Genomic DNA, 14,413 nt, shown 5'->3' on the forward strand with positions numbered 1-14,413 from the left:
ATTCAGATACCAAACTATGGTGTGTGAACAGTTAGCAAGAATCAGAAACCATGGTTTGTATTAATTATGGTTTGTCATAATATCAGACATATCAAATCATAGTTGCCGCCCTGGGCTCCTACTGGGAGGAAGGGCGGGATATAAATTAAATAAATAAATAGTTAAGTTTGCTTAATAGCTGTAGTTTTCAAAATATCTTGCTTCCACATGAAGTTAATACTGAAAACTCAACAGATTGAGCAACTGGGATAAGTGCTTATGTAATATAGTTGCTAGAGAGACATTGGTGGGGATGCAATTTGGATTGCAAGTTTGACTCTTGGGTCAGAGTATGTTACAGGAGAGCTGCCATTCGGCAGCTGGTTTCTAAATATCCTTTAATGTTTGTTTTTAGGGCAACAGCTATTCAGGGAAGGAAAGAAAATGGATAAAAATCTACTTGTTCAGCTGGCAGACAGTAAGCTTGTTGGAATACCTACAGAGAAGAGGGAAAATGTTTAGGTGTTTGGTTCCTGAAGTGGTGTTTTCCACCTTTTATCCCTTAGAGGACACACAGAATTCAGAAAATTTTATATATCTTTATTAGAAAAAAACCACCATATTTCTAGATGTTTAAAATGAAGCACTGGTTAGAAGTAAAGTGTGTCCTCAGAAAGGTCCAGACTGTTGTCATGTATTTTGATGCAAGTTGAAGGTCAATGATTTAGTGACCTCTTGAGAAAATGCAAGCAAGATGCAAACCTTAAAGGGCAGGGGAAGACGCAATCACAAAGTTACTTTCTCAACGTAGTTAGCGGGATATAGTCCAACCTGACCGGTCTGAAGCCGGCCTTTGCACCAGCCCTGTTCATCCTCTTCACTGATCTTCATGAGTTCTTCACCTACAGGAAGAAAAATCTCAGAATAAATGACAAGGCAAGGTTTTATCAGTTCAGATTCAGTTCCACTAAAGTGAAGTGAGGCTTGCTTTCTCCTCTGTCTTCCAGAGATGCCAGCAGATGCACACATAAGGAAGTGAATCTAAGGATGACACACCAAGTATACTACTTTGATGCCAAACCCATTGCAATCTGTGTATCTCATTTCCAAGTGAGTTTAGGGTCAGTGTTAGCCTTTATTCTTCATGGAATTATATTATAGTCGCTGACTGGAAAAAAGCCATTATTCTACACAGAATCTTCTTTAAAAACTATTGAGCATTATCAGCCAGAAGAAGTTTTTTTTACAGTGTTGCAGTCACCGACTGGAACAAAGTCATTATTCCACAGGGAATCTTATTTTAAAACCCTTGAGCATTATCAGCTGCAAGAAGTTTTCTAGACAGTGTTGCCCTCTCCCATGTCATCTCAAAAGACTCATGCTGCAGTGTCAACTGTCTCATTTACTATGAGCCATGCAAAATTCAAATGCAGCAATTAGTAAAGTTAAAGACCATCTGAAAGAGGTATAACTATCCAGAGAATGCATTTTGAAAATAAATAAAATTAAATAAATAAATAAAAGATTCTAACTTTTTATTCAAAGAGAACTGTTATAAAAAAGAAATATGAATAGTAACAATAATAAAAAATAACCATCAGCTTACATTAGGGAACTGAATTTAAAATATAGTTCCCAACAACAGAAAAAAGTGTGTTAGTTTGAGTGCCATAGTGAGATGATGGTGCCACTGCATGTGATGCATGTCATAACATTTATATGGGAAAGATGTGCCAATAAATTTCAAAAAGAGGAGTGACCCAGTTCCCAAAAGCCTTTGGGCATATGCTATGAAGTTGGCAGAGAAACAAGAAAAACTGATGAATTGTTCTTTGACCAAGATCAATCCATTTAGCTCACATTGTATGCAGTAAACTGGACCAACCATACCAAAACTAGTATAGAAAGCTCAATGTCCCTTCCTTTCCTATTTTCATGGAAGAACACAGGACAGGCAGGAGGGAACCGGAATGGTGCCTAGAAGGATTATGCACAACTGGCAAACCAAAGACTAGTTTGGTTTTACTTGTACCATCGTTTATTAACCTTTATGTTACAGAAATTCTTATAATACTCCAGTTTTAATTAGTCACTATAGGCACATCAACCAAAACACACTGCTACTAGAATATTTAATAGTGGCATCTCAGCAATCCAGATGCAGGCTTCATGCAGTCCCAGTGTTGGGTTTTGAAAGATTTTAGTACCTGTAAAAAGAAAAAATCACATTTCTGCAAAAAAAATTTTTAATGCATGAATGAAACGGCCTTCCAAGATCCAGATGGCCTCTATGCATGTATACTTCCCAGGAGATTTATCAGGTTGGTGGATATAGGTTCTATCTTTGGGTGAGATCAGATGACCACTAACCACAAGACATCCACTTAAGCCTGCTGTGTTGTGGCTCTGGCTATGAAGCAAGCCACTAGCCACCGGTATCATGCTTACAACTACCCAGAAATCCAGGGAAGCAGGTACTGTTCAGCTTATGTCATGGGTGGCAACAGATGACTGCCTCTCCATCTGGGTTGCATACAGTGCTGTAAATTTATATTAAATTGCCACTCAGTCCCAGAGTTTGCAAGTTCCTGATGAAAGCTTCCTGTTTAAGTTCTCCTTTAGAAAGTAGGGTTGGAGTTTTCGTTCTTGAAGTGCAATTCTACTTTCATCATTAATGAGCAAGGGAACAAGCTTCCAGGATACTGAAGCGTTTTTGGAATTTTATATTGAAATAAATACAAATGGTCAGGTCCAGCTACACATAGGAAATCTCAAGAATAGCAGCTTGAAGCAACTGCCATCTTCCTTCACAGATCCTTCTTATAGATTGCCCAAGACACATTTGAAACAAGTCCATGGCTTTTCCTGTCCCTTTGGAAGAACCTTGAAGTGATTTATCTATCCACCTTTTCTAGCACTTCAAAATACTCCATTAATTACATTCTTTTTCCTCAGTTCCTTTTTCCTCAAGTCAGCTGCTGACTCCTTTCCTAAATGGCTCAGTTATTATAGGATTCTCTCAGAAAACTCATCCAGCAAAAAGATGAGGGCCATCCAGATCTAACTGAGAACTTTCCATCCATCGGCCTAAAAATACACTAGCAAGCAAGTTAGAAGGTTAGTGCATTTGTACCTGCTTTAAAGCTCAGCTCATCAGCCTCTTGTCCTGTGTAATCATACAGTGCTCGCACCCGCACGCCTGGTACCTTTATGTCCTCATGCCCGTTGACTTCCAGACACTTCTTGGGAGTGTCCTCATCCGACCACTCTGAAATTTCTTCTTTCCCTCCACTATGCAAAGGATGGGGAAAAGAAAAATGGGAAAGGAACATTTACTATTTTATTTATTTTTTTAAAGTGTCCTATCTCCAAATTATGCATTTCTCTAGAATAATAAATAAGAGGCAGATGCAACAGACGAAAGGCAGAGATGTCCCAATAAAGTCACTGTTAGCCTTGTTCAAAAAAAGACAAGATAACTAGCAGAACAGCAGGCCTTCAACAACTTCATCTTTCCAGTCATCTTGACCAATTCTGAAGATCAAAAACATAAAAAGCCCTAAGTGACTCCAAACAAGAGAGGGTGGGAAGAAGGCAGTCATGTCTATTTCAGAGAAAATAAAGAACAAGAGTATGTGAATAGTGCTCCTCTCGTTAACTAGAAAGTTTTAAGAAGCTACAGCAACAGGTGCCCTAAGAAATCTTAAGGTTCATACTAACTTCATACAGGCTGAGGCCTTCAGGGTGTCATAGAAGTGACTGTTTTGCTCCTCCTGGTATGAAAACCTGTGGATTGGCAAATAAGCCTTTTAAACTGAGAAAGAGGCAAGGATGCACTGCAGAATATCTTTTAGTGATATTCAAGTAAAAAAAAGCAGATTCTACATTGTAGTAAGGGTTAAGACAGAAGTACAGCAAATCATAAATTCCTACGCTCTTTCCCCCCTGTAATCTTATGCCAATAGCCACTTGACCAGCATTGCTCAGCACATCATGTGGTAACATTTTGGATGCATAGCACCCAGCTACGAAGTCAGAATGTTTGTCAACCAGCTTCAGTGTAGGGCTAGCATGAACTGTTTGGGTAGGAAGGGCCTGGCTGGCTGACATCTCTCTTAGTAGTGAACAGATGCAGATCAAGAATCCAGAGCTGCTTGTGTTCCAGCTGGAGGAATTTTTTGCATTCCCAAGGTCATCAACAGCTGGAGGAAGAATCCTGCCAGCATCCTTACTCTGCAAGACTTAACTGTTAAAGGATGGAACAAACAGAAGCAGAGCTACATCAGGGTGGAACAGAGGAGATGCATAGTGCCAGTCCTAGCTTCTGCTCTTCCAGTTGGTCTAACAAGAGATCTACAGTCCATTAGATTATCAAATTCCAGTTGACAAGGTCATACAAAGGAGACGGGAGGTATTTCTATGCCCAATTTTGATGAAGTAGCCATCTTGCCAGTAATGTTAGTGTTGTAAGTTGCAACCTTACCTTTGCGTTGTTGGTGGAGGGGTCTGTTTCACACCATCCCCTGCAGGCACAATGCTGGTCAAAGTCACATCTTCACCACTTTTCCCACCTTTCTCCTTCTTACTGATTACTTGCTGTGTCTCCAGAGACCATTCCTATAGGGAGAAAGGTTATCAGACCCTGGTTCCAAAAAGGTTTCAGAAGATTAATTGAATGTGCACACGCATGCACGCACACACTCCCCCTTCCCAAATCTGTGCTTTCTTAGCCCACCAAAAAAACCCAACACTCCTCTTCTGCGCAGGCCTGGCTCAAAATGTTTTGCTGCCTAAGGCAAAGGACAAGATGGTGTCCTCGTCATTTCATGTACAGAAGTTACTGGATTGGCAACTGAATCTTATTTCAACATTGAGAACAGGATAATGTCCTCCTTTGCACCTGAGGGCAACAATCTAGTTATGGGTACATAGGACAGGCTATGAAGCACCCACAGCTCTGTTCTCCAACAAAAGAGTACAACAAGGGAGGGGGTTGTCACCTTATGCCTCAGAGGTGAAAGTATGGGCAAGCGTCTCACTCAGCCCCAAGGTACTTTAAATACTCCATGCAAATCTCCCACCATAGTAGGAATCTGAGCACAATCCATGTTACATTGTCCTCATGTCCTAAGTGTGGGCTTCTGATAGGCATCTGGTTGGCCTCTAAGGGAAACAGGATGCTGGACTAGGTAGGCCTTTAGTCTGACTCAGCACTCTTACACTGTGGAACAGGCACCAAATCTTCCAGGTTTCCAGTATATCACCCCATTCACACATGCCAGGAGTATGGTATAGCTGGACCCACAATACTAGGCCACTCATAGTTGTACAGAGTCTGAAGACAGCATTACACAGGCCAAAAAGCAGCACATGAAGTTCTTACGTTGCCTTCTGCCATGCTCCCAGGCCTACAGTATGAGACTTGTTCAAATGCTCTGCAGCAAGGCAGAAATCTCTGGGTGCAGTATCTTTGCATACTTAAACTCTGGCCCCATCCATTTTCATATCAAACCTGAAGGCTTTCTTTGGCCTCTACAACTTTCCCAGCAGGGAGGGGAAACTGAACTACAGTTTGGTGAGGCTGCATACATCATTTGAGGAGGGACTGTTGCTTCTTTGTAGATAATATATGTGCTTTGCATGCAGAAGGCCCCAGGTTGAATCCTGGACATCTCCACTTAAAAAAGGATCAGGTAGCAGGTTATGGTGGAAACCACTTCCTGAGGCCCTGGAGTGCCACTGCTAGTCAGTGTAGACAACAGATGGACAAACAGTCTGAATTGTAGCTTTACATGTTTCTGTCATACTATGTATATTATGCATACTGTCTAAAAGAATCTTCAATAGAGAGATAACCAGTTTCAGTGGGATGATATAAATTTAGTCATGCCGTAACCCAAAAAAGGGGCACGTTTTGTGATACTTCCTGCCAGAGAGAGATAGCCTACCTCAAACTGAGGCCAGTTCATAGCCATGGCTGGCCCATGGGTATTGCGCCACCACTTCAGATCTTCTTGGTCATCTGCAGCCATTATTCCCTGAAACAAATCCCGGTAAAGTGCATGGAAGCTGCAGTCGAGGAAGAAACAAGCATAAGAAACTCAATTGGAAAGCTATATTGACATGTGGGAAAGGAGGCTGCGCAGATGCTGGAATAGGTTTCTATAGCGCCAAGTGATCTAGCCTTTCAAGAAGAGATACTTAAATTGTTCTTATCCCATAGAAAGTGGAAAGAGCAGAGAAGGTCACACACACACCTATCATTGGTTGACAGGTTGAGATGTTTGTGCAGATCCAAGAACATCTCTCTGAAGAAGCACAGGCGTTTGCACTCTGCTTCCTGGCAGCCCTCAAAGACCTGCTCCATGTCCTCCATATAGCGAGGGTTATAGCGATTCAACTCTTCCAGCATCTTCTCATATTGATCCTTGCACTGCAGGGAACCAAAAGAACACATTTGTGAACAGTGGGCTTAATCAGGTCCTCACTGGTGTAAGACTCACTTCTTACCTTTCTCAGCAGGCAGTGCCTATTATTTGCATTTTACTTACAAGCACTGGGGATTGAGGTTGGACCCATGTTTCTTGCCAGCTACTCTGTTAGTTTCACCACTTGAGCAAGAATATAGTGGTTTACTTATTCAGCTGCCTTACATGAACTCCAGTTTAAGAACTCAACAGGGCCTTGTTCCCTTGAGTGCTTTATCTGGTTAGGATGCAGCAAACAATGCACCCAAGCACAAGGGCCCAAGAGCTTGAAGGCCTATCCACCACTGAAGCACTGGGTTAAGAATCTAGTCAGCTACAACGATCCAAAATCACATTTTTGAAAAAATTAATTTTTAAATCTTCTGTTCCACTTTTCAGGTTGGTTATCTAACAAAGCTGCTTACTACCAGTAAAATACATTTTTTTTAAAAAAAATACAACTATAAAATCACATCACATTCAACAATTAAAATAAACTAAAAACAGCACTAAACATATGGCCCAATTATTCTAATCTAATGTCTGGCATCACATTTCATTCTCCAAAGGCCATTCTAAAAAGCTTCTGAAGTGTTTAAAAGAGATCAGAGACACAGACTGCCTAACTTTCCATGAAACTATGTTCCATAGGTGTGTGTGGGGGGACACCACAGAAAAGGCCTTGCTTCGTGGGCCTGCCAGCCTTTTACCCTCATCTTCAAATGCTGGTTTAAGTCTTTCCTTCAGTTTAAGAGACTCAATAGCCAAAGTACCACTTCAAATATTACCTACCTTTTCTGCTTCTTGTGCACATTTCTCAACACGTTCCTGCAGTTTACGCATCTGCTCCTGTGATACAGAAGAATCGGCTTTGGCATGATTCTCACGTGTCTGTGCAGACTTCTCCTCTTTACAAGAATTGTGGTAATTCTTTTTAGCAGTTTCCACCTAACAGAGATGCAATATAGAATAAAATATCAGCAGAGTTATTTTTCATCACATGCAGAGACAAGCAGCTGTAGTCAAGAGGAAGTGGCAGAAAATTTTTCTTAACTTGGCCGTCAGCTTGTATCAAAGAGAAGACTTAAGTTCTGCATGCTCAGCAACACCAATCTGGCCAGCTTTAAGATCAATTTACGTCTCAATACCAACTAACCTATGACCAGCAACATGAGGCTGGACATAAGCAATGGACTGAATGAGATGTTTTGTCTCCTGTCAAGTCAGACCACAAAACTGATTTAAATTAATTCCTAGGATGACTATCAGGATCTTTGATATTCTGCTTATCCCCATCTTCTAGTTCCACTTCTCACTCACACCTAGGGATGGGATCCGCTAGCTGGTCCTGCTTCGAAAGCATTCCGTCAATCCAACAGGAAGTATCAATTCAAATTTGTTCTTTGTCTCCTATCAGCTGCTTTTACTGGTCTGATTTTTCCTCCAAAAAACATTGATATTAATGTTGATATTTTCTTTCAAAATATGGAAATATGATAAATGAAAGAAAATAGCAATATTTTGAAAGAAAATATTGATAAAAGGAAAGGAAAGCAGTTTCTCTGCTTCCTTCTTCTCCACTGTAACTAAGGCTGGTCAGTTTTCACTGTAGCAAGAAAGCAGAGACTGGCTGTTTTGGAAAGGAAAAGAGAAAAACAGCTTTTAGTGCCCCTGCCTCCCCATCTCCTCCTAGAGTCAACATGGGTGAGACTTGGCTTTTTTCCTCCTGCTTGGAATTTGGATTATTTGGGTGGTCAGGGGTGGCAGAGAGAGAGAGAGCTGTGCTGCTATGCTGTGTGTAAAAACAGTAAAAGAACAATATATTTGAGGGGGGGGGAAATCTGGTGATGGGGGAAAGCCACTGAAGTTCAGACAAACAATCTCTCTGCAAAAATGGAGAATATGCGGACCACTAAAAAATCTGGTGCTAAATCTGAATTCAGCAAAATTCTTGCCCAACCCTACTCACATCCTTCAATTTTTTCACCCAGGGTTTCTGGGCCTTGCGGAACCCATCCTCTGCTTCTTTTGTCTCCTTGAAGCCACCAATCATCTGCTTATGGTAGGCTTCCTTCTGCCAGGCCTTAACCTTGTCCGAGTCTTCACCAGCCAGGCGGTTCCGTACTTCTAGATGGATCTCACTAAGTTTGTCTGCAGCAGTCAGGAATGCATGCCAGGCTTTTTCCAGTGTGCCGTATTGAGGGCCTAGATGAACCAACAAAGATGACTTGGCAATGTAATGATGCTAATGCAAAAGGAACCAGGTGCAGAAGCCAGCCTTCCTCTGTCACCCAAGTTATCTATCTCACAAGTATTTGTGGAAGATTTTCTGGTTAAAAAAGCAAAAGCTGTGTGGGAGGAATGCAATATTGATAGTAGCAATGAGTGACAGTGGGCTTACCTCATACAGAAGGTTTGTTGAGCTGAACACTAGTTAACTACAACTAGTGTGTGCCAACAAACTTCTACTGAATCTCTGTTCCATGAAGATGCCCCATCTTTAGAATTCAAGAAATAATCTTTCCCTTGCTGAGAAATGATCATCCAATTTTGTACTGGTGGTCCTCCAATCTGCTCCCAAATCTTCTGGTTGCCATCACACATAGCCTTCCCATTACACTGTGTCAGCTTGCTTTTTGCTACTCCTACAAGTCTATCAACTAGATTCTGTGGGTTGCTGAATTCTTCCTACCTGTTTGGCACTTAATACTCAGTAGCCCGGGTATCTATCCCCACCCCCACAGGCCAACTTTGACACATGGGTTGTCCCGCCCACCTGTCAGTTTCTTGTTCAGTGTGTCCCAAGTGCCTGACAGCCAGCTAGTTGTTAAGCACCTAAGAATCACAGCACAAGGGGCTTTGCCAGCCCTATGCATCACAAAACACAGCACATAGGCCTAACAAAGCTACTTTCTATGGGGATCAACCGCACAATCAAGTTCCCCATGGGGAACTTGGTTCCACAGCCAATGTAGCAGGCTTGAACTCACCACCCATAAGCTGATGGGCAGTGACTTCAACCCTATTTTCGACAGGGATTTGCTACATCTCTACCTGATATCACATATGATGTCAGGTGTGGGGCAAATGGCTATGCTTTGGGGGGAAATGGCCTCTTGGACCAGACTGGGGCACATACCAGGCCAAATATGTCCTGTAGGCTGGAAGTTCTCTACCCCCTTTACTATAAACTTTGTGAGGGCAATCCCTCAAAGCTAAAATCCTTCATCAACTATACTTGATTTAATAAAGCCATTTCTTGTACAATAATTAATTTGAGAAGATTCCTTCATGAAATAGTACAGAAAATGGCACAAAGCACTTGTTTAAAAACATTATAACAGAGAATAAACCATACAATAACCCAATAAACAATCAAATATGTAGTGAAATAATTAATGTTTGATAGACAAAGAAAAAGGAAGAAAAATAGGAGTGTACCAGCCAATTAGCCCATGTTATGACTGTAGTCCTAGGAAAATATTTATATAGACATATAGAAGAACAAATATATGAAAACCAGTAAGTTATTCCACAGTATGTGTAAAGCTAAATCTAATTAATATATCCTTGCTACATATGTAAGGGTTTCTATCCTGTCGCTGCTTTGGTATTTGTTCAATTTTTTAAAAAAATTCTCCATTCTTGTTCAAATTTGTTAACTTTTTGTTTCCCGTATCAAACCCAAAGATACCATGTTATCTTGCTCACAGTTGCCTGGTCAGCACCTCCATGGCCTTAACTGTTTGTTTTAGCTACAGAGGCAAACCAGGGCAGAAGGGTCAAGGTTTCCCTGCACAGGATTTCCAGTCGCCCTCCTCCCCTAAAGAGGCAGAAATCCCATACTGAGCAATGTGCCTTTACTACTGTACCCTTCTCCACAGCAGTCCTCCATTTGCGGGACCAGTCAGTTAGTTGCTGTGCATAGCTCTTCTCAATTTTGGCTCTCTCCTGGAAGCAGGAGACAAGGTCGTTACACAGCCGGTTTCCATCATCCACCCGCTTCACTGTCCGCTTGTAGTTGCCAGGCTGAAATTAGACAACACCGTCAGTAGTTCTTGCACTCATCTCAGATTTATCTTGGGAAGCAGAGTGATGCTCCCACACAGAACAGGCAAGCCTTTTGATGGCTTCTGAACTGCAGAAACACTCCCATCCAAGATCCCACCCAAATTCTCAGCTGGGGTAGGGAAGGAGGCGGAGGTAACTGGGTTACATGTTGTGGTCAGACATTCCAGGGACTTATTATTATTCAGCACATTAAAAAAAAATCAGTATCCAATGTCAGCTTGTCCTAGGCTACATGGTCTCTCCTGAAGAAGGTACTGAAATTAAAGGACATTAGTATTTCTAAGCACATCCTCCATGGCTCTAGAGGAAGAAGCACCCTGTTCTCCATTTAGTCCTTTCTTACCTCCCAGAAACTGCCACTGGTTGCCGCCCCACCAGTATCATCCTCTGATGACATCACTCTGGTTTCCTTGCAGCAGAGAATGTTTGCAGATTTTGGAGCAGCTGGGAAGAAAAAAAAATCTGTTCACATAGTAGAACTTGGTAATTCAAATAAGATTGTGAAAAGGAGGGAGTCATCTATCCCAAATAGGCTCGCCACATGACAGCAATATTAACCAACAGCTACCAGGACATGAATGAGGTAACTGGGTAGGTGTTCTGGTTCTTTGGGGGGCAAGCTTCACCTAGGAATACCACCAGTGTCACCTAACTAAGGGGGATTCCTGGTTCATTTCAAAAAGATATCTACAGGCCAACTCTTTTCTGTGATGGAGGGATGAGTTGGAGTAGGACTAGGTTAGGACATGTCCAGAATGTACAAAGGCTCATTCACTTTAGCTGCATATCCACATAGCAGCTGCCTGCTTTTCCAATTCAATTCACAGTCAGGAATGTGGGAGGCATCTCTGGAAAGGCAAGCAATTTTTGCCTCTCTGAGTAGGTAGGTAGAAAGCTGGAAGCTGATTTTGCAATGGTCCAATCAGCTGAAGAACATTATATATAGATGTATAGCACAGTGGGGAGGAGAGCCTGGCTGGGAGTCCAGAGTCTGTGAGTTCAAATCCCTGCTTATGTCTCCTGGGTGTCAAGGGCCAGCTAAAGATTACCCCCACAGTGAGTGGCTCAGGGGTTACGTGCCCTGCCACCTGTGCAGCCGTGGGCAAGCTGCATAGTCCCAAGGAGCCCAGTTGCCCCCCAGCTGGCAGTTGCAGACAAGGAAGGGGCTGGCTTGTACAGCTGTGGCAATCTGAGCAGGCCCTAGCCAGCTGGGGAGGACTAGCCTCAGAGGGAGGCAATGGTAAACCCACCCTGAATACCACTTACCATGAAATCCCTATTCGTAGGGTCTCCATAAGTCGGGATCAACTTGAAGGCAGTCCTAAGGGGGTATATGTGTCATTTCAACATATCCAATCCCCTATGTAGCATTGTGAATTACTATCCTGCCCACAAAAACTAATGCCATCAGCTAATGCCATCTCTGAGGTTCCACAGATTCTGCCTTGATTATATTATATTATCTATTTCCCACCCTTCCTCCCTGCAGGAGCCCAGTATTTCTGCTTGTGCCACAAAACTTTTCCTTCATCTCCTCCCCCTGCAGCTTCCGCATCCCTGCAAGTCTGCTCCAGAGGGCCCTCAACCCTCTACTGTGATTTGGGGGGCATGTGAGGGACTTCAGAGGGAACTAGAGGAAGAGGAAGGCCTGTTACATGAGCAGAAGACCATTCTAATCATGGACATACACAACTGGATCTCACCCAAAGATTAAAATCAGGAGCTATACCTTTTCCAAAGCCACCAAAATTAATTATCATATATGAAGTAGAGAATGCCCCTTAAATAAGACTTGGGTCAAAGAATGTTCCCTGTTCAATTGTTAGGTTGAAGAAATAGTATCACGGAAGATACAGGAATCTGCATACCCACAATAAAGCACAGAATGAAGCTTCAATGCAGAATCTGGTAGTTCCAAAAACTGCATTGTATTTCTCTGGGTTGTATTTTTCAAGTCCATAGTAATATAGTGAGACATTCAGCTCCTACAGGCAGCCATTACACACTTCAAAATGAAAAGCCTCCTTCCCTCATGGCCCTGGTGGCTTACACCCACCATGTTTTGCAGATCCCCTATTATCCATGGCAAGTTCTTCCTAGAAGGGGAAGAACCTACCAAGTTGCTTAATATATAGGAAAATAACATCGCAGGCTTGAACCCTTGGGGTTAAGCACACTATAGTTGCATCTTATTACCAGCAGAGTGATTGTACTCTAGCATGTTTGCTCACTTTTCACCTGAGCAGCCTCACACCCCTGGATATACACTCACATGGCAATGTGCATTTGTGCAAATCTAGTCACTGCAAATTAGTACGATTGTGTCTGTGGTATCATCCTCTGACTGAAGCAACGTGAAAAGTATTTTACAAAAATAGAGATTCCCACACACCCTCCACTGCCTATTTTGGTGACAAAAGGATTCCACTTTACTAGGATACAGCTCATCAAAAAGGCAAGCTCATGGTTAATGACTGACAGACGTGCTTGAATGTTACTCATTGCATCTTGCACATTCCTAGCTATAAAAAACTCCCCCACGCCCTTGAAAGGTATCCACTTGCTCCCATGGCAAGGCAGAACTCCCACAACACAAAGGACTGGGTTTCATCCTCCCTTAAACCAATTGTGGTAATGCTTTCCACAATGCCAAGTCCTCCAAAAGATCCTTGAGTAAGACTCACATCAATACAGAAGGTGATTAAGCCAATGCTAGATGCCACAGCAGCCTTCTCCTATTACATGGGAAAGAGTTTTAAAAATGCATGGTCCAGTTATAGGTACTGAAAATTCTAACAGCCAGAGCTCACTTGACCACCAAGAAAGTTCAGCTACCAAGCAAGCCAGGAGACTCGGACTAACTGGGCTCACTTTTCCCCACCCACCTTTTGAGAGTCCCAGTTTAATTACAGATCTACATACCTAAATGAAATACTACCGAGTACCAGTGGCTGCAAGGAAATCTCTGGGTTCTTCAAGTGCCTGCTAAGTGTACCGCATCTGACAACTAAGAAAACCTCACACCGAGTGTACTTTTCTGCAGAATTTAGGGAGGGGCACCTTCCATATAGCAACAGGAGCAGCTACCCACTGCTATCCAAGGTGTCACTTGCCAGTATATTGGAGACATGCCGTCCCCATGTAAAAAGATACTACCCTGAATTTAGAAGCATTGGGATGGTATGAAGACATGAAAAGAGGAAAAGGCCTGGTCATAACAGCTGAGCAAGGCAATAGCTCCTCACCCACCAGAAGAAGCCAACACAAACATGGATCCCCTGTCAAGGCCCCGCTGGCACAGGGCCCAGCTCTCCTACCTGCCCCAATTAATCTGCTTTACTTCCACCTGTAGGCATAATACAGCCAAGGTACATTGTTTTAAAGATATATCTCACCATTAAATGCAAAATACAGTACACTCACTGAACAATAAACACTGTTCACACAAGCAGAAATTCAGCTAACATTTTAAAAGGGCCTGCAAAAATAAGGTGCCAGGCAAACTTTTCTGTAAGGTGCATTCCATGGAAAATATAAAAAAAATTAAAGTTCCTCTTCCCAGTTGCCAGCTGCCGAATTCTGAAAGTGGGAACACCTGGAGAAAGGCCTCTAGCAGAGATCTTAATGTATGGGGTAGGCACACATAGAATAAGGGGGTCCATAAGGTATCCAGGTCTTTGTCATATAGGAGCTTTGAATTGAGCTTCGGATTGAGCTTCGGAACTATCTGGCAGCCAATGAAGCTGTCGCAGGAGTGGCAAGATGCGTTTCCTATGACTGGCAGAGTTACTTGTATCTCCAGGGATTATAGTTGTTAGTGAGCACATTCAGGACCATTAAACAAATCAAAAACTTGAAACTGAAGGACGGTCCTTTAATCCTAAGGAGGCATGTAG

The 14,413-nt window shown here is 42.5% G+C and overlaps 1 protein-coding gene across 6 annotated transcripts in view; it reads right to left on the reverse strand.

The window, feature by feature from the left end:
• Positions 1–558: 558 nt before the first annotated feature.
• Positions 559–14,413, reverse strand: part of PACSIN3 (protein kinase C and casein kinase substrate in neurons 3) — a 34,103-nt gene continuing 20,248 nt past the window's right edge. For 2 of the 6 annotated variants that reach the window (XM_061610927.1, XM_061610928.1), the window contains exons 2-11: positions 10,861–10,961; positions 10,319–10,475; positions 8,416–8,651; positions 7,239–7,394; positions 6,237–6,412; positions 5,928–6,048; positions 4,463–4,596; positions 3,700–3,765; positions 3,113–3,270; positions 559–881 (exon numbers count right to left, since the gene is read on the reverse strand). In XM_061610927.1, coding sequence (XP_061466911.1) covers positions 766–881; positions 3,113–3,270; positions 3,700–3,765; positions 4,463–4,596; positions 5,928–6,048; positions 6,237–6,412; positions 7,239–7,394; positions 8,416–8,651; positions 10,319–10,475; positions 10,861–10,914 — 1,374 coding nt within the window. In that variant the 5' untranslated portion in view covers positions 10,915–10,961 and the 3' untranslated portion in view covers positions 559–765. Of the gene's footprint in view, positions 882–3,112; positions 3,271–3,699; positions 3,766–4,462; positions 4,597–5,927; positions 6,049–6,236; positions 6,413–7,238; positions 7,395–8,415; positions 8,652–10,318; positions 10,476–10,860; positions 10,962–11,783; positions 11,839–13,439; positions 13,537–14,413 lie in introns of those variants that run through there. The other 4 variants (XM_061610930.1, XM_061610929.1, XM_061610931.1 and 1 more) reach the window with 4 other exon arrangements.

Source organism: Rhineura floridana, chromosome 2, assembly GCF_030035675.1.
Source record: "Rhineura floridana isolate rRhiFlo1 chromosome 2, rRhiFlo1.hap2, whole genome shotgun sequence".
NCBI lineage: Eukaryota > Metazoa > Chordata > Lepidosauria > Squamata > Rhineuridae > Rhineura > Rhineura floridana.